We start from the raw sequence: 27,185 nt of genomic DNA, 5'->3' as shown, positions 1-27,185 counted from the left end.
ATCCAGTGTGGTTTCTGGTTCTGTAGTCCATCTGCTTCAAGGTTCAGCATGGTCAGAATGTAGAGATGCTTTTGACTTCTGATACTAGTATCTAGCATACTAGTATCTTCTAGGTAACTGAGACTTGACACAACTTCATAATTCCCTGTAATTTTACAGATGGTTGTACGTGTAGAATCCCAGTATATCAGCAATTTCTGAAATACTAAGACCACTCCATCTGGTAACAACAATGATACCATATTAAATCACCTTTCTTTCCAATTCTGATGCGTGATTTGTACTTCAGCGACCAGATACTTTTATAACCCATCAGGTTGTGTCTTTGTGTTAATTGGCAAATGTTAGTATGGTAAGGATCTAGTCAACATGCTATTTGTCTCTGTTTTTATTATACAGCACATTAAAAAAAACAACAGGAGCGTACCCCATGTAATTTCTAGTGAAAACAGATTAATGAATGAAAGTAAAATACTGCATAGCATATAACTTTTGTTTTTACATAAAAGCTACTGTGGGGGTTAAACACCTGTTAAGAAATTGTTTAAAGAAACAAGATTAAAAAGATAAACAGACAGCACAGTCAAATAAAAGTAATAAAATCAAAGTAAAAATAATAAGAAATGTGGTCAACTTTTCACCTGCTGAACATTATTGTGTTAGTAGTGTTGTAAATACTACTTGCTGATATTGGCTTTGAGCTTAAAACACCACTGTGCCTGAGAGCAGCCAGAGATGCTTTTATTTATGTGCCACAAGGATGGTTCCTTCCTCTGTTTGAAGGTAGTACACAGTCATCCCCAGGTGTGTTGGGAAGATGCTAACTTCCAAACAAAAGTGAATTTCTATCAAAAGCGTACAAAAGCAGCATTTTGAAACCATATCATCTCTAAAAAAGAAATAATTCTGCACACTGAACATAAGCAAACCCCATTGTATAGATCTTTTATCTTTTTTAGTCTGCCGTGAAGTTAGAATATTATTGGATTTGTTTTTACCAAAGCTATTCCAGTGTTTGGTGTTATCACAAGTTATACTGCTGAAAGGCATCTGAAATGCTTTCTTCTTTAGTTCCTCTCTTCTCATCTGTTTCTTTTCTCTTTCATTTTGCATATTCTCTCCCCATCTAACATGCACATCGTGTTTCACAGAGACACTCTGTCGGATGAGTTGTCACCATCTTGTCTAAGCGGCTTTGTTAAAGTGAAGTCATTTTGGAGATGATGATGGCTACAGATGGTCTTCCTGTTTTAGTTACTCTCTGATTGCTCTCCAGTCTTTGCTCATCTGTGTCTAAACACTTCTCGTCATCTCCCCATCCTATTCAATCTTCTCTCAGTAAAGCATTTACGTTAGCTTCAAACCTTAACTCCTCACGCACAAGACATATGGTTAGGTTACATCAAAATAAATGTGTGCCACACAAACCAGCAATGTAGCAATAAACAGTTGCTCTCTGGGAGCGTTTTATCTGCAGCATCTTTAAAGAATCTGGTGGAACTAAATGTTGTTCTGCATTTCTGGTCTTGATGTCAGTCTTTGGTGCATCCATTTTAGGTAAGATTGGAAGGGCAAGAGAGGGCCACGCTCATCAGTACTGGTATTTATCTCCTATGTTAGGACAGTTTTGCACTACTACATAATTAGCACTGATTGGAAACTTCACTATGTCACTAAGAGATCAGAGAAAGGACATCTCAGTGATTTGGTGGACTACTTTCAAGTATTATCTACTTGTTCTGACATAACAGTGGGCCATCTTCTGTGCAGAAAGAAAATAATCCTGAATGTGTTTTTGAGCATATGTATGTGCTGTGTTATACAATGTGTTTGACTGATTTTAGGTCTGAATAATTATAATAATTATAGCCTTAAAATACTCAATTTCCCTTAAATAACAAACCCCCAAAGTCTGTATAATAACTATGCTAATGTTTTCCCATTCCGGACATGATCTAATGTTCCCTTGTGCTATTAGAGGTTTAAGATAATTAAAGAATCAAAGGACGATTTGTTTACCAAAGAGAGATTAATTTGCCCAAACTTTGTAATTGTTCCTGTCAGTGTAGTGAATTAGTTTCGTTTCCTGTTGGTTTCGTGATTTTGGTCAATGACTAGCAAAGTCTTTGTAAATCTGAGATCTCTGACATGAAGAAAAACAACTTCTGAGTCATTGATTTAGATTGTGTCAGTTTTATGACGGCGCAATTGCTCAGTGAGAAGTCGAGACAGTTTTTTCCTCACAGCTGTTGTTGTTTGCTTTCAGACTTGGCCCACACTCTGCATTTTTCATAGGACACTTCCGTGCACTGTCGGCGTTCCTGAGATGGCGTCAGAGATGGCGGTTACCGGCGCCATGTTTGGGTCAAATGTGATAGTCAGGATAGACCTGGGCAGATGGGTCTGGATTTCAGTTAGAAGAGGTCCTGTGTCACCGTGACGATATGGTTTTCTCCTAAAAAAAAACAAAAAAAAAAACAGTCTCCAGTCAAATAAGCCAGCCAGACTGGTTTGTATAGTAATGAAAACCAAATGGTTAAAAGAAACGAGTGGGAGAAACGGAAAAGGGCAGTTTCTTTGTGGCGGGTTTGGAAGAAACAGTGTGTGAAGAGCTCAGGAAGTGACAGCGAAGAACTAAAAAAAAAAAGGAGTTGATTTGCACTTGTAGAAGAAGAGTGATGAGATTAAAAAGGCAACAGAACTGCCTACAGAGAGAAAGTGATATCAAACTATTTCCACATGCTTGACCATCCTTTAGGTTTATATTTGTTATCATTTTCTTTGATCTTATTTTTCAGCTGTGCTGTAAAAGCCTTAAAACATCCTTCTGTATTCATTATCTAAGCAAACTCTCTGATTCAAAGTTGCTTTAGCCTCTGTGACCCTAGCCTTCACCCCTGTACCTCAGCAGCAATCAACAGATCAAAATATTGTGAGTGATTTTGGGCCCCTGCAGCATGGTGAAATACACATATAGGTGTCAAGCACTGCACTGGGTGATTGTGCGTACAGCAACACCTCAGCCTCAACACCACAGACCCCCGGGCTCTGTTTGTCTTTAAACATTTACTTTCAAAGGATTAATGCTCGAGGGCGCCAGGTCCTCGCGCCGAGACAAAAAGGCGACACCAGGAATTCAAACACAGGAGTTCAAACACAGATCTTTGTACCTTTGACAGGTTTCTAAGACCTCCATATTTATGTTTTAGTTTATGGCTCCTTGCATGCTATCGTCATGAGAACTGATAACTGTGCAGCTTAAAGCACACGACGTGTCACTTTTTGTGGGCATGGGATCATTTTTGTCCTTGTTTCATGGCACCTTCGGCCCCGGCAGGAAATGGTATTCTACCTTTGTTTGTAGTTGTTGTTTCAAAAAAAGAACCACTGTATAAACTAGAGATTATGAAATTGTCGGTCTGTTTGTGTTGGTTTGATTTCTGACTTGTTAATGGTGTTCATTCAAGGTAAAAGAATGTCATGACATGCTTTAGTGTTAACATTAACATTAACCATGTCACCCTCTCTTTCCATCCCCAGCCGTTCTAAATATGGACAATACTGTTGTTGATCTGGAGACTCTGCAAGCCCTCTATGAAAATGTGAGTATAACAACAAAGACTTTGGAATCAAAGCTATTTTATATGGTCACAAAAATAATATAATAACATTTTTCTTTGCAAATGTTTTTACTTTAAAGGAAGGATGATAAAGGATCATGCGGACAGTGGTTTTCAATGAGTCAATAGACCAGTGAAAAGGCAATTTCCCAAGCTGAAATACATTTGGGAACTTTCCTGCCAATCCAGAATCGCATAAATACACAATGTTGAGCAACCAGCCCAGGAAAATTATACAAAGCAACTCCACCGACAGCTCAGGCTGATGTTGATGGCAGCATTCGCACAGGGAAAACCTTGATCTTTTTTCTTTTCCTGTGTGGTTTGCAGTAAAAGTATGAGTTTGGAACAGCTTGCTAGTGACAAATAGAATGATTTATTGTTGCACATTTCATGCCATATATCAATAACAAGCAATCATTCCATTATAGAATGAAACCCAAGAAGACTCATAAAGCAGTGCTATCAACAAAATGGCAAAAAAGAAATCATCACATGTTAGTGTTGTTTTATTTTTCACTTGACTGAGGGTAAACCACAAAACACCAAATGTCATTCATCAAAATATATCTTTCCAACATTATCAAAGGCTGAACTTTTGTTTAAATTGTAGGGGTGAAAAAAATCTGTAATTACATTATTGTGTAGCAACATTTCAGAGATGCCACTTTACTGCGAACGTATTTCTCTATCTAAGTCTTATTCCATGTTCCACTTGAAAGGGGTGAACTGAGGAAATGTGCATTAGATACTAAAACAAACAGGCAAGCCACAAACTGTACTGGTATGTGTGCTGTTTGGCGACAGTGTCAGTCATGTGTAGGTCTGTCTGCTGCCCTGGAAGGGAACCAAAGCTTTTACGTAGTAAACATGTTTTCTACACTCTGGATCTGATTGACTCAACTTTTGTAATGCCCATGTGCAAAGGAAATGATAGTTGAGAAACTCCAGGATTTGTGTCAGAGCTTCGATGTGGTTTTAAAAAAGAGCCGACTACAGTGAGCTTTGCCAAGGTAAATCATATAATATTAGCAAAGAATTACAGAACTGTCATCAGTACTTCCCAATATGTCTCCATTTTGGCTGTGAAGACTTCCATTTATAGAGTAAATACATATTCATCAAGCTCGTCTGATAGGAAATCTCCCCAGCCTCAGTAGAAATGGTTCAGGGACCATTCGAAGTCGGGTCAGTAAATAATAGAACATGAAAATGAGTATGTTTTCCACATTTCAACTGTGATACATTTTTAAGATGCTGTGAAATTCCTGTGAATTACTTTTTGGCACAACTACACAGGAGAGGCCTAGACCTTTGGCTGCCAGAGGCATATTAATAATGTTGATCATGGGAATGAGACTGTGGCTTGAGACAAGCTGTAGTTATGAACCAATGTGTCATAACTCAGGATCAAAAGTCTTCTAACCTCTCCAGTCACCCCAAGACTTCAAGCCCTCTCCCTCTGCTTCTCCCCCTTATGGCCTAAGGCTATGTTATTGAGTCGCAGAGCCAAATTGTTTCTCTTTTGTATTGCGAGACTCCATCCTGTCTGTGGGTCTCCAGCCCCCTAAACCACAGTTGGCAGCACAGTCAGCCTGTCTTTAGGAATGTGAGGGGCTTCTAATGGTTACACCCTCACTCACTGTGCTAGGAGCTAGATCAGCCTTCTCTGCCTCACTCTCTGTTTCTCTCACCCACACAAACATGCTCACAAACAAACATGTTGACTCACACAAATTTGCACGTAGTGTACAGTATGAGGATAAAGACAGATGCACACAGAGTCACTTAGTCTATGAGCTCCAGATTATAGCCACTCCTGTTCTTTGAACAAAAAGCCAGTGTCATTAAAGGGGTCACAGTGATAGCGGGACACTGCTCCCTACCCTCTAATATCAAGTCATAATCTGGCCCCAGACTAGTTGTCTCAAGTTCAGACTTCTTTCAGCTGGTAGTAGATAACAGAGAGGTCAGTGAGTCAGACTCTCCTAAACTTTTAAACAAGATATGATCACCTCAAACCCCATTTTGTATGGTATTGCTCTGAAAAAAGACTAGATATAGTTTACATATCATTACACAATGTAACATGTCATTTGGGGTCGATTATTTGGCAGCTCAAGGTACAAAGTATCTCATAAATGTAGTTTCATTGAAAACTGAGTGACATAAATAGTGATTAAGGCCTGTCTGGCTCTGTTTAGCCCTGTACTAGAAACTTGCGTAATGAATACCATTTGGCTACCTCTAGTATTCTGGCATCACAAATATCATCCTACTGTACTTTGCATTTGATATTCCACATGGGACTGTATTTCTCATGCTAACCACCACCACAACATGCCCTAGCAATTCAAAGATCACACGCTAATGCCTACTTGTCCCCAATTACACCAAACACTGCTGGGCTTCACTGCTGTCCTTTGAAAAGGATCTGCTTTGTGTTAAATATATTTACACTTGAAAACATCTCGAGAGAAGGCGAAGGAGAGCTTGCCCTCACCGACAGAAGGCAGCGGTGTGCAGAATACTAATCTGGCCCTTCGTGCGTTTGATGCTGGTGTTTGATGTTTTCCAAGGATCCATGCCGAGGCCAAACCCCAGAGTAGGATGGAGAGAAACAGAGGATGAGGCCAGATTGCTGAGACTCAGACTTTGGGGGTCTAAGGGCTCTGGAAGGACTAAGAGAGAGTTTACATTTTCTTCCTGGAGATGGTTTTATTGTTTTGCCCCTCTGCGTCAGACACATTAAGATCTATTGTCTTTGCCTCTTGTGAAACGAAGGGGCATTTTTGGCTTGCTTTTTTTTAAACCACCTTGTATAAAACTGTGGTCCAGAGCCTGGCAGCAGGATAATAGTCAGGAATGTAGTCTGGCTGAAGGCAATACTTTTAGCATTTGTGAAACCTATACTGTATAGGCTGGCATATGGTTGAGTTTATGTACAAAACATAATTTGAGAATTCTTTTACACTTGAGATAAAGCTTCCAGACATCAAAAGGGAAGAAAATTAGGGAGGGTAGGGGGTTGTGAATGGCCTAAGACACGCAAATAAAGACTTCAATCCAACTGAAATGTTGCAGGGTTTGAAGTGCAAGAAAACCTCTAAACACCTTGCAACATATTTTTTCATGGATGAGCATTCAAAAGTTTCAGTGAGCTGATATCGGAGACAAATGGGGGGGGGGATGAAAAAACACCAGTACAATTATTTTTGCAAAACTCTACACTCTACGTCTAAGAAGCATCTATTGTTCAAAAATCATTCAACATTCACATGCTGTTTTGGGAACATGTCCAAGTATAACTCCTAATGTGTATTTTTTCAGCTATTACAAAAAGGCTCACTATTTCCAAGGGATGGACTTTAATTTGAATGTATGTTTTCACCACTTTGGAGTGCTGGGTGTGACTCAGAGGATAAAAGTGATTCACGTAATATCCAAACAAATTCTTTTATAAAGCACTTAATACTGTTTCCTGTGCTGTCAGTGTCCCACCCATTTCTCTTACAGATGTGATTTTTCACAGATTTTCTTCTTTAGTATTTTTCTTTAAATTTTGGTTTCCTGACTGTGACACTGCTACCCTTGATCCTTACCAAAATAAAGGAAATACATACACAGATATGTTTCAGCAATATCCATGCATGTTCTCTTGTAATCAAGCTGTGCAAAAGTCTTGAGTCGACCCTCATTTGTTTATATTTTCCTTCCAGTGAGCCACTTTAAAAACAAACAAACAAACAAAAAAACCAACAAACAAACAAACAAAAAAACCAACTAACGGCTTAGACAAAAACTAATTGTTCTCACTTCTTTAGTTGAATCTACAGTAATGCCAATGTTAACACAGTTTGAAACAAGCATTTCTAAAAAATTTCTACCAACAACTTGATTCACAAAGTAGTATTAGCTTACAAATTTAAAAGTTCAGGACACAAAAGTGGCAGGTCTAAAGAAACAGGCCTGGAAAAAAAAAACTCTAGAGCAGATAAACTTCATCTGAAAGTCATCTAATTAAGAAACAGTCAAAATAAATATTCGCCAAAGACTTGACACGGGATCTGAGAAACTGATCGGGAACTTCAGTTGATGCATCTACTTTTCTGAAGCCTCATCAGAAATGGTCTCAGTCTGGTTGTCAAGAAGCCATTCTTAGGAAAGAGAAACAGGGAGAAAAGGCTGAGGTATGCAAACTGCACAAGAGCTGACAACAGGTCTCATGGAGTGACGAATCAAAATTGAAAATTTTGGTTAAAATCATCAAAATGTTTGAATAAGGTCAGGAGAGTACAACACTGAAGAAAACATGGTGCTGTCATGGTTTAGGGCTGCATTACAGCTAGCACTGTTGAAGATCTTGTCAAAATTTATGAAATTATGAACACTGATAATTACCCTCAGATTTTGATCCATCATACAATGCCATCTGGAAAGCATGTGATTGACAACAGCTTCAATTTTCAGCAATGACAATGATCCTAAAGATGGTGCCAGTGCATTTTCCTGTCACAGTATCAAGAAATGAGTGATGACTCGAGGCTTTTGTAGAGGCACTTTGTGTTTTGGCTAGCTTAGTTTAGGTTTAAGTAAAATAAAATAACCTTTTGTCAGCGTCATAACTGTAACCAATTTCTATTTCAACTTAATGTGTACTTTCTTTTGACAGAGAGCTCAAGATGATGAGATGGACAGCATTAAAAAGCACATTAAATCTGCCAAAGGCAAGGAAGATGCCAAACCACTAGACAAGCCAGAACAGTAAGAACTAAATACACCCTCTAAACTAAGTCTGTTCAATGTCTTGCTATTAAATATATGGTTTAAGTTGACTGGTCTTGTCCTTCGTCAGGTTTCTGTTCCAGCTATCACAAATCTCCAATTTCTCAGAAAGGGTGTTCTGCATCCTTTTTCAGTCAACCTTCCATGAATGTATCACTTCAATCCTCCGCAAAATTGAAATCCTTCAGAAAGTGTGCAAGGTGAGCCACTGGCCTTCTTCTCAGTTTGTTTTATTTCATGTCACTCGGTTTAGCCTTCATATCTTCATCTTGCGTGTCTGTGTGGTGTGTTCACCTCAGACTCTCCAGAGTAGTGAGGCCGTATTGCAGGTGCTCGGCCTGGTGCTGGCTTTTGGCAATTTTATGAACGGAGGAAATCGGTCTCGAGGGCAGGCTGACGGCTTCACCTTGGACATTCTGCCAAAACTGAAGGACGTTAAAAGCAGTGTGAGTACTGGAGTAAAAGCAAACATCACTTACTTTGCAACTGCAGATGTGTAATTCACAACAAACCTGGAAAGGACTGGATTAGAAGTGGGGGAGAAAAAAAATGTATAGAAGAGAGGTCTGTCTAGCTTTGTTTAATTCACATTATGCAGTAAAATATAAATAGGAAAATAATAGTTTTAAAATGGGACACAGGGTTTCAAAGGTATTCTCTCCAAGGGGTCGAGCCTTATGACCATAGCTGGGCAGATTTTGAGGAGAAGCAATCGTGTTTGCTCTGATTCAATATCACAGCAGACTCGGAGTGCCCTTGGCACTGCCATATAAGGATGCAATGGTTTGTGTTTTTGTAGTGGCGGACAGAGTAAGGTATCCATAAAGAACATCAAACTTTCCACCAACTCTTAAGTTATGACGGCCAGCCAAGCACAGTTGTTTTGTTGTAGTACTCTTCCAATGTCATGATTTATTCCTAACTTCTAAGGCTGCTGTCTCCATTCTTGTTTGCCCTGCACAAATTAAAACGTCCTGCTCCAAAATGATTAAATTAATAAATAAAGGGATCTTGGTTTATTTATTTGGATCTTTCTCTTTCTTTCAGGATAACTCCCAGAGTCTTTTGTCCTACATTGTTGCTTACTATTTAAGGCACTTTGATGAGGTATGTTTTGGTTCCTGTTTATTCGAATCACTTTTCTGTTTTAGTCTGATTTGCTTAGAAATCCTTCCAGAGCTCTCTTTTCATCTCCTCTCTTGCCAGAGGATACCATGGCTTATCCTTTATCAAATTATTTATTTTCCCTTTCCTCATTTACGGCAGAAACAAATCTCTCTCTACCTCTCCCTCCCTCTCTCGCTTTCCCGGGCTCTCTCTTATACTTCTCTTTCTGTCTTTCACTCTTCATCTCCCGCTCCTACTCTGCTTTGGTCTGGCTTCGTTCAAACCTGCAGTCTGTTCATTGGCACAGCATCCAAAGCAGCGCTAGTGTAAATAATTAGGTTCTCCAGATGAGATGAACTCAGTAGTGCAGCTTGCCAAAATCAACCTGCATGACATGGCTGTAGCACTCATTATGACCTGTCACTAATGCTGATGAGGAGAATTGACATGTGCTTTGTGACCCCGGCTTAATGGTCATTATCTGCTGTAGTTTTAGACATCTTCTCTGGCATGTCTGAACTGCTGATAAGTACATGTCGGTCCCTCAAGACATTTATTTAAATCTTGCCTTGTGTGTAAAGTATAGAGAGGCCCTCTTCCATTTGAGAAAGATTGATTTTGACATTGCAGTGTGTGTGTTTTTGCACATGTATGTGTGTTGTCTTTAACCAGGATGCTGGCAAAGAGACATGCGTCTACCCTCTGCCTGAGCCCCTGGACCTTTTCCAGGCTTCCCAGATGAAGTTTGAGGATTTTCAAAGAGATCTCCGCAAGTTGAGGAAAGACCTTAATGGTACAGTGATAAACTTACATTCCATAGTTTTCCTTCTTGTGGGCACATCCTAAACACAGTATTTACAAAATGCTTACAAGGTTGTAAACTTGGTTGTTCTGTAATTACTGCAAGTCTTATAGCATGTTTAAAATGACACTGCATTGATATTTATGCAACATATGATAAAAACAATGTATGAATTTAAGTGTTGCTTGCATAATGCAAAATAATTTTCCAGACCTGACCAGCTATGGTCATGTGTGGATTGCACAGGCCAGTCAACATTGAGATAGCATCTGTTTGTTGTACAGACAAGCTAACTGGAAGCAGATGTTACTTGTCAGATGTAGACTCATGTTGGACCTGGCGTACCTTTATTGTCGTCATGAACGAGAAAGAGAAATATAGACAGGGAAAGGTCAAGGAACTTCTACTACTGAGAGAGTCTGTTCAGGCTCTCCTCATTGTCCTGGAACTCAAAAATACAAATATGAGACTATTCAGAAGATAACTGCAGTTATTCATAATCACGTTTCCAAAAAAGTTGGACCACTGTGTAAAACATAAAATAAAAACACAATGAAATGATGTGCAAGTCATTTAAATCCTGCGTTAAACTGAAAACAATAGAAAGACAAATGCTATTTTAGGAATATGTGCTCATTTTAAATTTGTTACTCGTGACATGTTTTAAGAGATGGGGTGGTGTGGGTTGTTCGACAACTAGTTGAAGAACCCACTGTTAATTAGAGTAATAACATAGCTGGCTATATAAAAGGCATACTAGTAAGTTTTTCAGATGCAAAGACATAAAGGGATTATTACTCTGTGATACACTGCATGGATAAATAGTTAAGCCATTTAGGAATTAAATTTCTTAACTTAAAAAGAACAGTAAGACTGTTTTAGGAAGACTTAAACAAGTATTGAAACAAAGTCAGATACTCTGGCCTCACTGGATTAAATACAGCCTCAATTCTATAGTGGAAATCAGCACACCAGCTCAAAATCACTTACAAAATATATTGTCAATAAACACAGTTAACTAAAACCACCATACAAGGAAAAAACATTTTTAAACATGATGATGAATCACTGGTGCCAACTCTTTACCCAAACATTTTAAAATGGACTCAGGCAATGTGGAAAACTGTCCTGTGACTCATAATCAACTGAAAATTATAGATGCTGGTCTTCAGGACTCAAGTGTCAGGGGACTGCCTAGCTTCGTCTCAGTGCATAGCTCAAAAGCAAGCTTTTGTGATGCTGTAGGGGTGCATTAGTGAACATGGTATGGATACTTCTCTGATCTGCAAAGATTTGATTAAGGCTGATTAATATATACCGTATTAGGAGAAACATTAACCATCCAGATGACCCATTTTTCAGGAAAGAACTTACTTGTTTCAGCGATCAAATACCCAACCACATTCTGCATGCATTACAATAGTAAAAGAATCTGCATGCAACTGGGGAAACTACATGTAACATGGTTAGTAATGACCTTTATTAACCATGTTTTTCACACAGGGTCAGCATTTAATCCTCAACAATAATGTTTTGGTGACACAAATTATTATTATTATTATTATTATTATTATTATTATTATTATTATTATTATTAGACCTAGAAGTTGCTAAGAGTTGGAATGCTAATTTATCAGCTAAGGCTAGCTACCCTTGTTAGCAAGCTGTATTCATAGACTGCATAGGTGCAACCACATTGGCTGATTAGTGCTAAGTGAAAAAAACACCAGAATTTCACTCACCTAAGCCTTAGTGTTTAGATAATACATTAAAAATGCTCCACATGCACCAGATACACACAGTGAAGAAGTCCAGCTTAATCTCGAGCTGTTTGTGAGAGGCCTGTCAGTCAAAAAGGTCATGCCCCTGATTAAGAAGTCGAGGTGGAAGAAAAATATTCACCCTATTTCATGTTGTTATCAGGGGCAACACTGGTCTAGAATATGCTTTTTGGTGCAGTAAAGAGTCACGTTTTTTTTTGTTTTGTTTTGTTTTTTGTTTTTTGTTTTTTCCCCACTTTGCCTTGGCTTCATTTACCAGCTCTGGATCTTGTCCTTTAGTTTTGCTTTTTATCTTTAGAATTTAAAAAGTCAGCACAGAATGAACTTGAATCAAGAAAAGGGGGTTATGTGATAATTCCACAAACCATGGAGTTTGTGGAGCAATAACTCTTAAGTGGGAACGCAAAAACACAAAGTAAAATAGGATAATGGAGAACTGTATTAATGTTATGTCACTACACATTAAGATCACAGGAAAAGGTTTGGATATTTGATAATGACAAGCCAAACTCACTGGCTGAGTGAAAAACATCTTAATTTATGCAGCATTTAGAAAATGCTCATTTTCATTATTCTTGCTCTAGAGGTGATTTTTTTTTTTTTTTTTTTTTTAAAGTGTATCTTTGAGCAAAATGATGCACGTGAGTGTGTACTTGCAGCCTGATCGACTATTCCCTAAACCTGGTCTGTTCTCTATCATGTTTTATGTGTTTTTGCTGCTAAACCAATCAGACGCCTAAAACGTATTGCCAAATATTGTTTTTTCTCTGCTGTAATGATTCTTTAGGCTGTTCATTATTTGCAATTCATAAAGATGGAGTTGCTCACAGGGGAAACTGACTTTCGACCCCAGTGGCTGTGGCACATACTGGCCATACATAAATACATCATCACATGCTATACCTGCAGACCTCTTCATTACCTAGCAGAGGTAGCTGAGTGCTCTAGCAGACATGGGCTTCGATGACAGTTCCCAGAGGGGTTTTCCGATAGGTAGGCGGCGTAGAAATGGCCTTGGCTGGCCCAAAGGACATCAGCAAGTAATGCAGTGGAGAGAGAGCTTGCTTTGCCTTTTTGGCTGAGGCACCATATGGTCGATGAATTACCACTTGCCCAGTCCCGACCTCGTTGTTCCCTTAAGCGTCTCATGGCCTCTCCACCTCTAAGGCCTTGAGCTGAGCTTGTGTATCTGTTATGCTTGCAGATCGAGCGTAACAATAAGTTTCTCCTGGGATCAGACCGCAGGCCTTCCTGGTTGCTAGGGCTAACTTATTAGTCATTATGGGTTATTATGTCTTTGCAGACACTTATTCAGCAAAAATTCAGTAGAGATTTATTAAAGCAAGCTCAGCTAGGTTAAAGAGCACTGCAGATAATTAAAGCGCCAATGGTGGATAAAATATTTCTGTTCTGGAAGACTCCCCCACCCCCCTTATCTTCTAATCTTTTGTTATTTCAGCATGCTCTGCTGAAACGGAGAAAGTTTGCAAATTGTCCTCTGAAGAGAACCTGCAACCATTCAAGGACAAGATGGATGAATTTCTCAATCGAGGTGAGAAAACAACTGAATATGATTTTGTCTACAGTCTACTTGACTCGACTGTCAGTGAATTCCATTTAAATATTAAACTCAACAATGAACTGCAATGTTTGGATCTTTGTATCAAAAGCTTGATGTATCTTTGTATCTGTACCATAGCAGTCTATTACTGACAATCCACACCACTGCACTAATATGTTCCTTCATTACTTTAAACATAGTCACTGTAGTGTATTTGGAGTTCCATAAACACTGTTCTTCTGCTGAAAATCCTTGCCAGATCTGCAGCTGAATTTGCATGTTAAGTATCAGACCTTTCCATAGAAATAATTTACTACTTTAAGAGTGCATGCTTTAATTTAATGATTTGTGTGAGCCTATGTGACGCAGCTCATCCATCAGAATGATGCAAGTTGTCCATGCCTGCAAACACATTTAAGATCTGTTTCATACCGTTTTACAGTTGCTATACACACACAAAGACTCAGTCAGTGTAGTTTCCATAGGGACCTCTGTTTATTTCAGGGTGTATTGAATAATTCACTGATCTTGTTTCAAGTTTGCCTATCTGTTTTGAAAGATCATGACTGCACTTGGAGTCAGTTTAGGGTTTTTTTTTTATCGTGATCTCTGCCTAATAAAATGAAGCACTCTTGCTCTGACTCAAAGGGGGAAAAAAAGTCTAAATTTGAACTTGTCATGTAGCTTCTTGCTGTAAATTGACTGCCAAGAGGAGAACTGTATAATGTGGCGTAAAACAGACTTTGGAAAATTATCTTTTTCATTAAGTAGACTTTGAATATTACTTGGTCTTTATTTGTGCACTCAGATGTAGAGGAATTTGACTGGAATAATGATACTTTGCCCTAGAGGTATTTGGATGAAAACAACAAAGGGTTTGGCCTCTGAGTACCGTGGCTGTGATAATAAAATTTGTGAGCTGCAAATTTTCAGTCAACAGGAAAAAGCTACTGCATTTTTGTTTAAATAGCATCAAAATCTACCCAAAATATAATCGTGTTTATTTGTCATATTCACCAGATGTCATGAAGTTGAGCTTTTATCTGTAATCTAACATCTGCATGCAGCAATATTAGATTATTGCAGTCTACTTCAAATGTGTAAGACTTACTGGATTTTTTTTTTTAAACACTTGTTTTAGAAAAACAAACCAATAGTCATTATTTATGTAGCACTGGCTTTGACCCTGGGTACATTCAGTTGACTGTGACCAATCTTCCTGAAGGACCCAACTTGCAGGCCTCTTTCCAACTGCTTTTGTATTCAAATGAGAGTCTAATACATAGCATATGTGCTTCAGCAGTAATGCTCACTGTCCATTTTAAAGGAAGTCTGTAGATGAAAGCATCTCTCCCATTTCCACCTCTCCCCATCTCCGTTCCTCTCTCTGTGCGTTTGAGAGAAATATGGGGGCTCTCTCTTTGATGCAAATGATGAGGTTTTTCCTCTGAGACCAGAATGTAAGCACTGTAACATGGACATGTGACTCACAAGGCTCCAGACGGGATTCTTGAGGTTCTTCCACTGCAGCAGTGAAAAAAGAAACAACAGCCAAATGTCTTATTTTTGTTATTTCTGTAATTTCTAAAAAGCCTGGGGTTAAACCGTTTCTGGCTCCACAGTTAAAACCGCTTTTGTTTATTTTCTGACCATGCAACTAACCACAGAATAACAGTGGGAGCGGACTTGTTGGAGCTTGGCTGTTTGGTCTAGCTCCATTTTCTCCACTCACTTCACAAATTCTCATGCATGCAGGCCTTTGATGGAGTCAATATGACTAGCAAGAGAGCACCGGCCATGTGATAATCTGTTTCTGATGAATGTAAAGATTACTAGTATGACTGATGGCATACTCTTGCTACATTTTCTACTAACTGCAACCTAAGAAATCAAAGCAAATAAGCCAAGAATGTTAAATAAACTTTTAAACATCAATGCATAGCACATTATGGAAAAAAGAAATATTGACTTTAGATAGACATGTTGATGTTGTGCAACAATGCTGATGTTTTATATCTTTAGATAACCTTTTTTTTAAGTTTTCCTCTTTTGTTTGATTCTCTCCCATAATATCACAATATCTTAACAACATCACAATAAGATTATTAGAAAAGAGCAAACTATATAGACTTGATACTAAATCATTCGGCATGATAAAGGTTATTTAACAGTCTATTATATATTATATTTTATATTAATTTTTTTTAAAATGTTGTCGCATAACTTCATATTTCTCATCAATTTGTTATCATTTTTGATGGACAATCTGCAGTGACGGGCAAGATTGTAGGCTGCAGAGTGATTTAGCACTTTAGAATGATAACGCATAGTGCTCCTCTCAGCAGGTTTGTCTGAGATCTTTAGATGTGGTTCTGGCTTCAATTACACAAAGCAAGCAGATATTCAACTGGGTAAAAGCAGCACACGGGTTTGTGCCAGGAAAGATTCTCTGTTCCATCTACTGTCATCTGTCTCACAAAGCTATTTGCAGGCCATAGGTCATTTCTGATCATTTGACAGTTTAAGACAGCAGGTTACACATTACTGACCTTGAGGGGAAAAGAGATGTTATCTGGGCAAGAATTTAATGCCTAGCCTTTTGACAGTTATACAGCACCATAGTGAAGATATAGACCAACAAAACACAGCTGGATCGACTCTACAACTGCTGATATATTGAAAAAATGAGATGAAAAATCAGCCCTTGGATCTGAAATTTGATGAGTACTAACCTGCGATGCTTGTCTAACCAAGGCTGTCACATTTGACTGCTTTTCGTTCATATCATAATTTATAACGCAGTCAAAATGATCCTGATGGCACCCCAAGATAAGTGTTGTGGTCTGCTGGAACTGCTTGCTAATGTGCACCATGATGTCCAACTACTCCCTCACACCTCACACAAACGTGAACACAGTCATCTGTCTCCATTTGAAGTAATATTACACAAAGAAGCACTTGTTCTGCAATCTCCACTACTCATTTGTCAGTTGTGCAACAGCATACAATCCAACACTCAATAATGTCATGGCTCGATGTTGACCCTGAGCAGGACTTTTGAGTTAAGTAATGGTGACATCTTGAATCTCCTGGTATATACAAATCACACTATAAATGAAAGAGCTGTCTTTTAAGGGAAATGCAAAATCCGTCTATTTGCAAATGCATAATTTTTTTTTTCTTACTCTTTCACAGCCAAAACTGAACTGGAAACGCAGGAGAACCAGCTAGCAGAAACTCAGAAGATGTAAGAAGAGTATTGTGTGTGTGTCTGTGTGTGTGTGTTTAAAAACCTTTTCCTACATATCTTTGCTCAAAAAATAAATGTTACTTTGCATTTTATTTCCTGGATTTACATTTGGTCGTCTTTTAAGTTTCAAAGCAGTGATTGTAGTTGTGAATTTGAAAGTAAGGTATAATGCAATCCAACACAGTTTGAAGTGATATACTCTCGCTGCAGTGAAGAAATATAATCTTGCAGCTTTGTCAATATTTATGACTCCTGGTTCCTTCAATTACATGGAAGGTGCAGGCCGTCATGCCAGGCCTTCAGTAGACGGGAGGCCCCCTATGCAGTGTCTATGTTGTTTATCTAAGTGGAGCGAGAGTAGACAGCCATGGCTCCAGGCTTCTGTTACTGCTGGCTTGGAATGTGTTCCTATAGCACACTCCAAACAAAGAGACCCCAACCTGTCCACGATATTAATCCACTCAAAATTGCTGCCACATTTAACACCTTAGTGTATGTCATCCGCTGCTCTATGCACACTTTCTTTTTGCAAGATCTGTCTTTGACTCCTTTGTCTTTCATCACTCGTGCTTACACACCAATAGAGTATGTGTGGTTCATATGGATAAGGAAAAGGAGTGATACAGCAAAATTCATCATTTTGGTTAAGTCAGATTTTCTTGCTTTTGCAGTACTAATAGCATTTTTTTTTTCCGTTGAAATGCACGGTCATTATTGTTTTTATTCTTTCTTTTTTTTAGTTCCTCTACTATTAAATCTCCAAAAAGCACATTATTCCAAGATTAGCTATCATATTTTGCATATCTGCGTAGGACTGCCAAGTTTCACAATAATTGGTATAGTTTTCTGTAATCTCGTGTTGTAATGTTTTGGTCTTGAAGTAATGTTTTTCTTCTCTGTCCTCAGTTTCTTGGAGTTGAGTGTATCCTTCTCAGTCAAACCGAAGGCAGGAGAGAAAGAAGTCTCTCCCCACACATTCTTCTCCATTTGGCATGAGTTTTCCACAGATTTTAAAGACCAGTGGAAGAAGCAGAATAAGCTGATCTTACAAGAGCGGTGAGCCATATGGAGATTCCTGTTCCACAATGTGACATTTTCCATGATACGGATAAATCCCTCTGATAGGACGCTTAAAACTTTTGACTAAAAATGGAGTATTGCTGAGATATCAGTCCATTTTTTTTCTTATTTTCTCTGATTGGGAGCCTTAAAATGTGATAACAGATGTGCCTAGTGCTCCTTCATTTTGAATTTTCCCCAAGCTTGAGTTTCCAAACCATTAATAACATGCAGTACATCTCATGTTCACTGAAGATCTTATCAGATTCATTCAAATTCATGAAGGGAAAGAGGGCAAATGACCCAAATCTTTGTCCTTACCCCAGCAACGAAAAAAAAACACATGCATCATCCAGTTAGCTTCCAGTGGTTTGATAAATATGAAGATATAGCTGCATATGTCAACAAAAAGCAAATTGGTCCATTATTTCCAATGAAGATTGACTTGTGATAGTATTTGTAAGCGAGGTCCAATGTCATAGTCTTTGCTTGTTCAGTAGGAAAGAATAAAAACTAATTTGAAAGCATTAACTCTTTGTCCTTTGCCATATGTGGAACAGTAGATGGTAATCCTCACTTCTGCCTGTATGGGCATGCAAAGATGCAGCACTACCATGCATTGAACATGTAATGGGTAAAGACAACAGGCGAGTCTGCTAGTATAAACTGCTCTACTCACTCAATGCCAGCATGTTAATCATTTTTCTTTTTAAAGAGCAAATGAGTAGTGACATTTCTGGCCCTCTCCTTGCTATAGTAAACTAGAGTGAATCATTTCATAGTAGAAGGTCTGGCCTCCTGTCAAACCAAAATCCTTGTGTTTAAATGCCCCATGACCACAAGTTGGATGGTATAAACCTGAAATCTTTAGCACTATACTACATTTTTCTTTTTTGATGGTGTAATGGTGAATTTTAGTGACTCTGTGTAGCTCTATGCAGCTAATTAATTGCTCTTAACATCTTTATCACATGATTGGCATTTATTTCTACTTTTTTTTTAGGGTCAAAATGGCAGAGGAGTCTTTTAAACAGGCCAGGCAGAAGGCTTCCTACAATGTGACACCCAAACATGCAACTGGAATAGTATGCATAACATTTTACTTTTTCTTATTACTGTATGGAGTCATCTGTTTTCTATTTATTTACTGTAATTCTAGCAGTACCTGCCTTTTTCTTTCACCTAACAGACCCAATTGCTCGCAAATGCTTGTCAGTGTTTTAAGAAACAACAATCCTGGCTCTTATAGTAACATTTTAGAGCGGAGCGCCAGTGCTTCCAGCTGTAAATAACTCACACTTTTTTCTTGTCTTTTTTTTTTCCACAGAAAGCAAAGTTGGGTAAGAAGATCTGAAGCAGACAATGGAAAATTATCATCACCTAGCCTATTGCACAAGCTGTGTTTGTACAATCTGACACGAGTCATCAGTCATTTTTAGCATTTATTTGCTCCCAGTATTTGTTTTCAATTGGTTTAGGGCTGTCGAGTGTGAGCTGGTTCAAAGTGTATCGTTTAAACTTGGGATTAAAGCTAATGTCCTTACCCACCATTTCACAAAATGAAACGAGTCTGTGTTATAAAAAGGCATCCCTAAGCTGATTACTGAATTCAAGTTGCATGAAAATTTGCTATAAATACTTGGTGTTCTTTTTCTGTTTTGTTTTTTTTGGTGACACTATGTTCAAGCTTTATCAGTATACATAATATGTAGCCATTTTTTATTGCCGTTTCCAACCCTCAGTTTCTAGAAAAACCATTAACACGTTGTGTTCACATCTCCCTTGATGGTGAAAAGCACAGGATTTTATAATATTTCTATATGGTGCCTTATTGCATAGTGGAGACTTTAAATGAGTTGAACAAAGCTTATTTTTGAGATGCATCAATTGTGATTCAATGATACCTACAAGGAAGAAAAGTCTGTTTACATGGCCTGAAAAATAACAAATTTACTCCTTTCAAGATTTTCATCTGGTGCGTTTCAACTGCGAATTCTACGTGTTTTACATACAGCACCTCATCTTTTAGTGTTTTTTATTTAAATGGTCATGTCTTTCTAAGTCATGTGATCTGATAAATCCCCACTATTGTTCTTTTCAACATTAATGTAAATATGCTTTCTTTCAAGCAAAATCCTATGCAGATAGTTTTACCTTTTGTGTTATGTGAAAGAGTGTGAATATCCATAGGCTAAATCAGCAGTAGAATCATGTGATGTGGTTTTAATGTACAATACCAGCACTGTGTTTTGACTGAATACATCTGACCATTAAAAATAATATAAATATATATTTATTGAATAAAAGACATTACCCTGATTTTTGTGATAAAAATTCTGTTATTGGTGATCAATTTCTGTTTATCATATGACAAATTATATGCACACTACACATCACTTTGTTTTATATGAAATAGATTTAATATATTTTTACATACTTAAAACACACGTGTATATATTGTATACATTGCATTGCAACTCCATTACACATGCTGCAGTTTTTTTTCTTTATTTTTTGTCTCCTGGCTAGTATATTTGTGGAAAATGTACAGTATACAATCAGGTTTGTATCCAAGCAGGTGGATGGTGTGAATTGTTTCATCTTTTCTTTGACATCATCATGTTAATACAAAACAAAAAGGGTAACAGAATACTTGTGAAACACGACAAAAAAAAAGATACTGACAAGCTGTCTAAGATTGTAGAACCACCTATAGATACACATTTTACAAAGACTGTTTTAATTGGTTGCACTAATTATACAGTTGGACATTACTTTAATGCACTTCCTTTTGCTTGGCCATCCTCAGTGTCCATAATGTTCTGTCATTTTTAAGAGGTACTTTCTTGACTCCTTTAGGTAGATGTGATATTTTTGAAATGCTACAACTAAAAAAATGTCCATTGTTAAACACCAACAGCTTTATTATCACTGTCTCTACACAGCCACTTGATTTATTCTTTTTTTTTTTTTTCCTTTTTAACCGCACTGGCATATGAACATGGCTGCTACTCTCTAATTAAATCATTGTTGAGCTTTTGTGTATTTCTAGTTCCATGTTTCATTTTGTTGCAAGACAAGCCATTCTTTGTACAACACGATGCAGAACAGTTCCTCTTGAAGCCAGTCCTTGTTTGGCTAAGTTTGTGAATTTCTGCCTCTGACAGCACATAAATGATGTCATTCCAAATTGGAAAGACCTTTAAGTCCCCCTTCACAGTTTCCCATGGCCGCTCACATCCACAGACATGCAGCGACACTGTTTGACTCTCTGCACCTTGCGGTGTCTGAAAGGGGGCTGCAGGTCTGGGCAGTCTAGCTGCACTGTGAGCTGTGTGATGCGATGTGGCCTACAGAAGGAGCAGGACTGAAATGGCTCCTGGGCTTTGTTGTGGTTTTTTCTTCCCGAGCCTGAGGTTTGGCCTCGACTCTGTCCCTGACTCGAGCTTGGACCCATATGCCGTGGTATGTAGAATGAGTTACACTGGCCATAGCAAAAACGGTTGACCACAGTGCGGCTGCGGCAGCCCTCCTCACTGATTGTCTGACGAAGAGGTTGGGTCTTGCACCAGTCTCTGCGGAGGTAACGGCGCTCTGTCACAACCAAGGCTTCCCGGCTAGAGGATAGCACCTCTGGTTTCTGCTGAAGCAATCGATGGTGACGGTCCGCAGACAGGTTCCCTTTGGACTTGTATGGAGATGGGATGGCTCCCTGAGGACGGGACTTTTTGGTCTCTGCAGTGATGCAGAGCACCCCAGCCAGTATGACAGGGATAGTTATTCTCCACAGCATTCTGCAAAGAGAGATACATTACTATACAATGTAGCGAATAGATGGAGAAAGACATCTGCACAAACAGAATCTGGACATTTACACTAAAGCTGGTGTAACATTTAGGTAGTATGAGATGAAACATGACAGTCACACAAATGCTTACATGATACTAATGTTGCCAATTATGCTTGCAACTGTGAGAATGCTCATTCCTGTTGAGCCACCTTTGCAGTTTAGCCTTCCAGGCATCATTGAGGAAATGAATCCATCACCAGGGCCCCCATTTGTCAGCATCTCTGTGTCATTACTTCTATTTGCTTTCCTCTCGGCTACGCAACTCTTCCAAAAATAAATAAAGCCCTGCCATCAAAGGATACACTTAAACACCCATAACGAGAAGGGGAAGTTGATTTTATTGGTCCCGTCGCTGGGTAAAATAATTAGGGCTTTGCTTACTTTAGTCATGAACTATGCCGCAGATATGTAAACAGGCATTAGAGAGGCCCATCTGCATGTTATTAGGGAAAGAGTCGGAGAGCCGTACAGTTCACTCATCTACTCTTTGGTGATATACGTGAAGAAAACCAAAGTGAGAGTGATTATGGGCCTATATTGTCCATAATCACCAGTGCCTTTTGTACAATGCCAGCACCATAGAGATGGTATGATCTGGAGAAATGATTCCTCTTTGAGTCAAAACGGAGTACGCGCCCGTGTGCAAGCTGTCAGTATTTGCGCCAGCACATTTTTGACCATCACTCAAGCATCTTTTCAGCAGATGTTGCTCTTGACAAGCATTGCATGACACCAACTTAGAAATTCTGACAGAGAACCAAACGGCCTCAAGGCCATTGGCTGCTACTATTCGCAGACTCTTCTTTGCTCTGCTCATATGTTCTCTTTGTTCCTTTCCTGAACCTGCAACTCACTCTGACATGGAACAAATTACTTTATCATAATCCACTTTGTTTTTTGCCTCGTTTTTTTCTGCCCTTGACCCTGAGGTCATGGCAGCTCTGTCTGAGCAGCATGAGCACTCGAGTCTGTATATCACTGTCCCAGCAGCACTTGCCATAAGCTAGACAGCAGCTGTTAGTCCATCTACCAGATATAAAGTATGAATTTTTTTTTATTAAAAAATAAATAAAGCCATACGTTGCAGTTACTTAAGCACAGAAAATGGAGTGTACTGTTAATTTTTTTCTTGTTCAAATCTAATCTGATGAATTTTTTAAAGGGTTTTTTTTGTTATAGTTTGGTTTTGCTTTGCTTTTTTCTTAAGACATCTGTGTACAGTCTGCTAAGGAACTAGATCAATTATATGGCTGAAGTAACAATGTGTGTCCAGATGACACACATTTAAGCCAGTTCTTACACAGGAAATTATGATTTTGGCACCTAAATCATATCCAAATCGGGAACTGGACATCCAAATAATGTCTGTGGTTCTTCTAGAGATGTACATTTTAGCACACATACAGACCATATATATACTCCCCTACGCTCACCCACCATAAGGTTAGAATAACTAAAGTAAACAATCCCACTGTCTTTCCCCCACCTGCTCTATCAGAGAATATTGACCCCACTTCATCTTTTAGTGAACTACCTTCCACTTAAGGACAGTCTCATTTGTCTTTACCTGCTCCATCTTATTCCTGCTGACTGGGAGTTGAAGTGCACAAACCCCTGATCAGGGTCACATGCTCTGCTTTTGTGTCCAGGCTCTTGTTTTCCCATTTTCCCTCTATCAGTCTCTTATGTAGCACCATGTGACTCCGGTGATCTACAGTCTGGATAGCTCTTGGGGCTGGGGAGGGATGACCTGACTGACTGTGTACACAGGGCATGACAAATGACCTATACAGTCAGCAACTGCGCTTCCTCTCCACCCCCAAACTCAGCTGGTGTTAGAGTAGTGGCCCTGCTGAGCTATACCCATCAATCTCTCTGCAAGACAAATTGTGGTTTTGGGGTAACGATTCAGGGGCTTTTGGGGGACTCTGAGGTAGATGGTTAGTGGTTGGGGATAGAAGATGGGGGGTGAAAGAGGGGGTTGCAGACTCGTTGGGGTTTCTGGACTCATGACACACCGGGAAACAAAACCAACACTACTTGGGGTTCATGAAAAATATAACTTCATCCCTCCTTGTGAGCTTTTTCTTTCTTTTTTTGTCACTCTTGTGATTTTTATTCTTGGACACACAGCACCGATCATCACACAGTCCTAGAGGCAGGAGGCGACTGTGGTTTTGAGTGTTAATGCTGGGACAGAACTGAGCACAACCTTTGTGTCTGCTAAACACTAATATTGTCCACAAACACAGCTTTATGTTTTACCAGAACCACAAATACTTTGAATATGCTTCACTGAACTGTGGCAGACCTTGGTTCCAAAATTCAAACCTCTAATGAAATTACAAATGCCAGACACAAATACCAGAGAGACTGCTGAGCTAGACACAAGCTTTTTGGAAAACAGCTATTATCATCAGTGGGAACTTGTTATGTTTTGTTTTTCAGAATGGCATGATAATACCATGGTAATGTTTTCTGTCTGGATAACAATGGGCCTTTTTTTTTCAAATCTTGAAGTCAAATGAAAACAAAATTATTCATGAAAATCGCCAGCCTGGCAGCTAAATATCTTAAGATTTCAAATATCCAGTTGTTAAATAATTGAATAAAGAAAGGAGAATCCTTTCCAAGGCTTTCAAATTTGTACACACAGATGTACTTCCACTAAACCATGTGAAACATCTTCCCAGCACGTCTTCAAAGGCAGGTTAAAACAAACAAAACCTGATGCCTCAATTATTGGTGCGTCAGAAAGTCTCATACATAGACTGGTAAGTGCAGTTAATTACAGTAGAACTGCATTTAATTCACCGTGCAGCTCAAACCTCAAACACACACGGGTAGCCACACACGCACACGCGCACGCATATGCACCCATGTGTGGCCACACATGTGTGTGTAATCACACACACACAGACACACATACAGAGTCAAACGCACATACACAGGATGCAAAGAGAGAGAGAGAAAAAGGGAAAGAGAGGTAAATTAAATGTTTTCACTCGGAGCCAATTACACAAAGAGGAACCATGTCATTATCTGCATTTGCGGATTGCATTTTCCCAAACTACGCTTCACTGTTGGTTCATTAACAGCTGGGGGTTGGGGGGCTCTTTTTAGGGGCTTTGCTGTGTAAATGTGTCTAACGCCAACATCGCCAGGAAGCCGCTTTAGGCAGTTCGGGTAGCCATTTGTCACCACAATCCGTCTTGATAATGACTAGCAGCCCAGATATAATGCTTTCCAAGCTAAGTACTGGCAAGAATGTAAGACAACTTCTTCGCCTCAGCAACATAAAGTGCTTTAGTGGGGATGAAGGCCAATTAGAAATCCTGTGATAGTACACTAGTTGTCACTGCAGACGTTATAAGCTACAGCGATTAACACCACCTTCCATTTACACTTAAACAAAATGTTTTTCTCCTTTTGTTTCCTCTTTAATAGCTTTGTTTCACAGTCTTACATTTATAATCTGTGTCAGCTTGTTTAAGGTATTTCAAGCTGAAAACTTTATTATATTTTTATGATATATGAAATAAAAGTATTCTTTATCTAACGAGCACCACTTTAGGATCTTCACTAGGATGTAAGTTCTCTGACTTTGAGCAATGTTTGGTGAGTTACTGTGGCCTGCTACACCAGAAGGCCACTGTGTAATAGGATGGTTACTCTTGAAGACTCATGATTTGTTGGCATATCAAAGTTTGCTTTCAACTGAAAAATGTGCCACAACAGGCCAAAACTGCAGTTTTACTCCACAGTTTTAATTCACGTTCCTCAGCATCAGTGGGAAGTTTCCGTTTACATATAATAAGTGCAAACTTGACACGTTAACCGTGTTACTAAAGTTTGCTATCAAATGCCAGTGCTACTATCTCCAGAGGCTCACAATGACGTGGTTTCTGTTGCTTAAGAAATTACAATGTGTCTGTGTGCTAAATCCTCTTTGACATCAGAGCAGATTGTACAAGGTGGTGCAGTCACCAGAGCCGTAAGCAGGATCAGAAGGCAAACTCCCCACCATTCCCCGCACGCATACTGTAGGGACACGCACACACATGCACACATATGTTCTCAAACCAACTTGGAGAGGCATCAGCGCACACAACACAAAGAGAACACGTAAGGGAATATAAACTTGTGCAACTGAACAGGGAGGAAAAGAAAAGAGTAGAGATTATTCAGCACCCACAGGCTATTGTAGTAAAATAAATGGTCTTACTACACATAGTGTTCATTAAGATCATTATGTCTCAGTCTCATATTCACTGGAAAGGCTAAACTGCCTCTTAAGCTCACTAAGAAGAAAAGTACAACAGGCTGTCATCACTCACTAATTCTCTCACTCACAACACTAATTACTTGGAACCTCCAGCCACTAATTATAGTAATTTAGCAGACACTTTTATCCAGAACACCTTTCAACGCCTTGAAGGTGTATATTTTTACAATGGGTGGCCCCAGTGGGAATCAAACCATCAGTGCTGGGACATTATACTAAATAGCTGTACAACTACCGCCGTTCCAATTACATGGTTCTGCACTTAGTCACTCAGAGACGCACTGAGTCAGTCAGTCAGAAACTCACGTGGGATATGATGAACCAGCACTCAGACAGTTTCTCTTCTCTCTGGGAAATCTAAACGCTAGACTACATGGCGCGTTCACGTACACGGTCACATTTCCTCTTATGTGCTGCAAAGCTGTGCGCCTTTAAATAACGTATCATTATATTTCCGTGTAAAACGGGCATTACAATGGGATACTATAGCTGCCCGTGTGTATTATCTAATATCGAAAACTTTCTTGAACTTAATGTTAATAATTTCAAATTAGTGCAAGCCATGCGTTATGAAAGATTATATGTAAAATCATCTGCTGAAGCGCTTTTTTGAGTCTTGAGGCATTCAATATGGTATAAAGTCAGTGCTATCGAAATGTAATGTATAGTTCGTATACCTTTTTATGTGTGCAGCGGGACAGTGATGTGTCGACGATGCATTCAAGGGAGATCGTCCACCTTCAGTGGTCCTTGCGTCCGCTTCCAAGTTTCGGTTTCCATGGCAACATAATCTGCGGTATCCTCAGGCTTGTCCTTGCTCCTCTTCTTCCCTTCTTAAAGTTTGGGACGTGCTCAGTTTCCCATCCTCTTGGGCAACGTCTTTCTCTCTGAGTCTAATGTTCTCTTTTTGGCTTTTAGATTAAGAAAATAAGCTCCAGACTGCAGTCACAGTAAGCCCATATCTTAGTGTCGTGGAGACTGTCTGCAGTCTGTCTTTGAGCGTGTTTGAGTCACTGTAAAGCCTGCCTTAGTTTGAATCCCCACCACCCCTTTCCCTCCTCAAGAATGGGAGGGTTTTTCCTATT

The 27,185-nt window shown here is 39.1% G+C and overlaps 2 protein-coding genes across 3 annotated transcripts in view; one reads left to right on the top strand and one right to left on the bottom strand.

The window, feature by feature from the left end:
• Window positions 1–20,299, top strand: part of LOC102300651 (formin-2) — a 42,682-nt gene extending 22,383 nt beyond the window's left edge. For both annotated transcript variants that reach the window (XM_005914227.3, XM_042225662.1), the window contains 11 exons: window positions 3,541–3,602; window positions 8,293–8,384; window positions 8,476–8,605; window positions 8,705–8,851; window positions 9,453–9,512; window positions 10,185–10,305; window positions 13,555–13,647; window positions 16,852–16,903; window positions 17,813–17,962; window positions 18,969–19,050; window positions 19,293–20,299. In XM_005914227.3, the coding sequence (XP_005914289.1) occupies window positions 3,541–3,602; window positions 8,293–8,384; window positions 8,476–8,605; window positions 8,705–8,851; window positions 9,453–9,512; window positions 10,185–10,305; window positions 13,555–13,647; window positions 16,852–16,903; window positions 17,813–17,962; window positions 18,969–19,050; window positions 19,293–19,319 (1,016 nt within the window). In that variant the 3' untranslated portion in view covers window positions 19,320–20,299. The remainder of the gene's footprint in view (window positions 1–3,540; window positions 3,603–8,292; window positions 8,385–8,475; window positions 8,606–8,704; window positions 8,852–9,452; window positions 9,513–10,184; window positions 10,306–13,554; window positions 13,648–16,851; window positions 16,904–17,812; window positions 17,963–18,968; window positions 19,051–19,292) is intronic.
• Window positions 20,300–20,418: 119 nt separating this feature from the next.
• grem2a (gremlin 2, DAN family BMP antagonist a) lies at window positions 20,419–27,140 on the bottom strand. The gene is made up of 2 exons (XM_005914226.2): window positions 26,778–27,140; window positions 20,419–21,759 (listed from the first exon to the last, which is right to left on the bottom strand). Exon 2 carries the CDS (start codon window positions 21,756–21,758, stop codon window positions 21,180–21,182), a length of 579 nt encoding a protein of 192 aa, XP_005914288.1. The 5' UTR covers window position 21,759; window positions 26,778–27,140; the 3' UTR covers window positions 20,419–21,179.
• Between the last annotated feature and the right edge of the window lie 45 nt (window positions 27,141–27,185).

Source organism: Haplochromis burtoni, unplaced genomic scaffold (assembly GCF_018398535.1).
Source record: "Haplochromis burtoni strain Fernald_Lab_line unplaced genomic scaffold, NCSU_Asbu1 Contig_7, whole genome shotgun sequence".
Lineage (NCBI taxonomy): Eukaryota > Metazoa > Chordata > Actinopteri > Cichliformes > Cichlidae > Haplochromis > Haplochromis burtoni.
The sequence above is the reverse complement of the archived record's forward strand: the minus strand, read 5'-3'. Positions and strand labels throughout refer to the sequence as shown.

Coding starts and splice junctions, on each gene's coding strand:
- grem2a (XM_005914226.2), bottom strand. CDS start 21,758: ATGCTGTGGAGAATAACTATCCCTGTCATACTGGCTGGGGTGCTCTGC.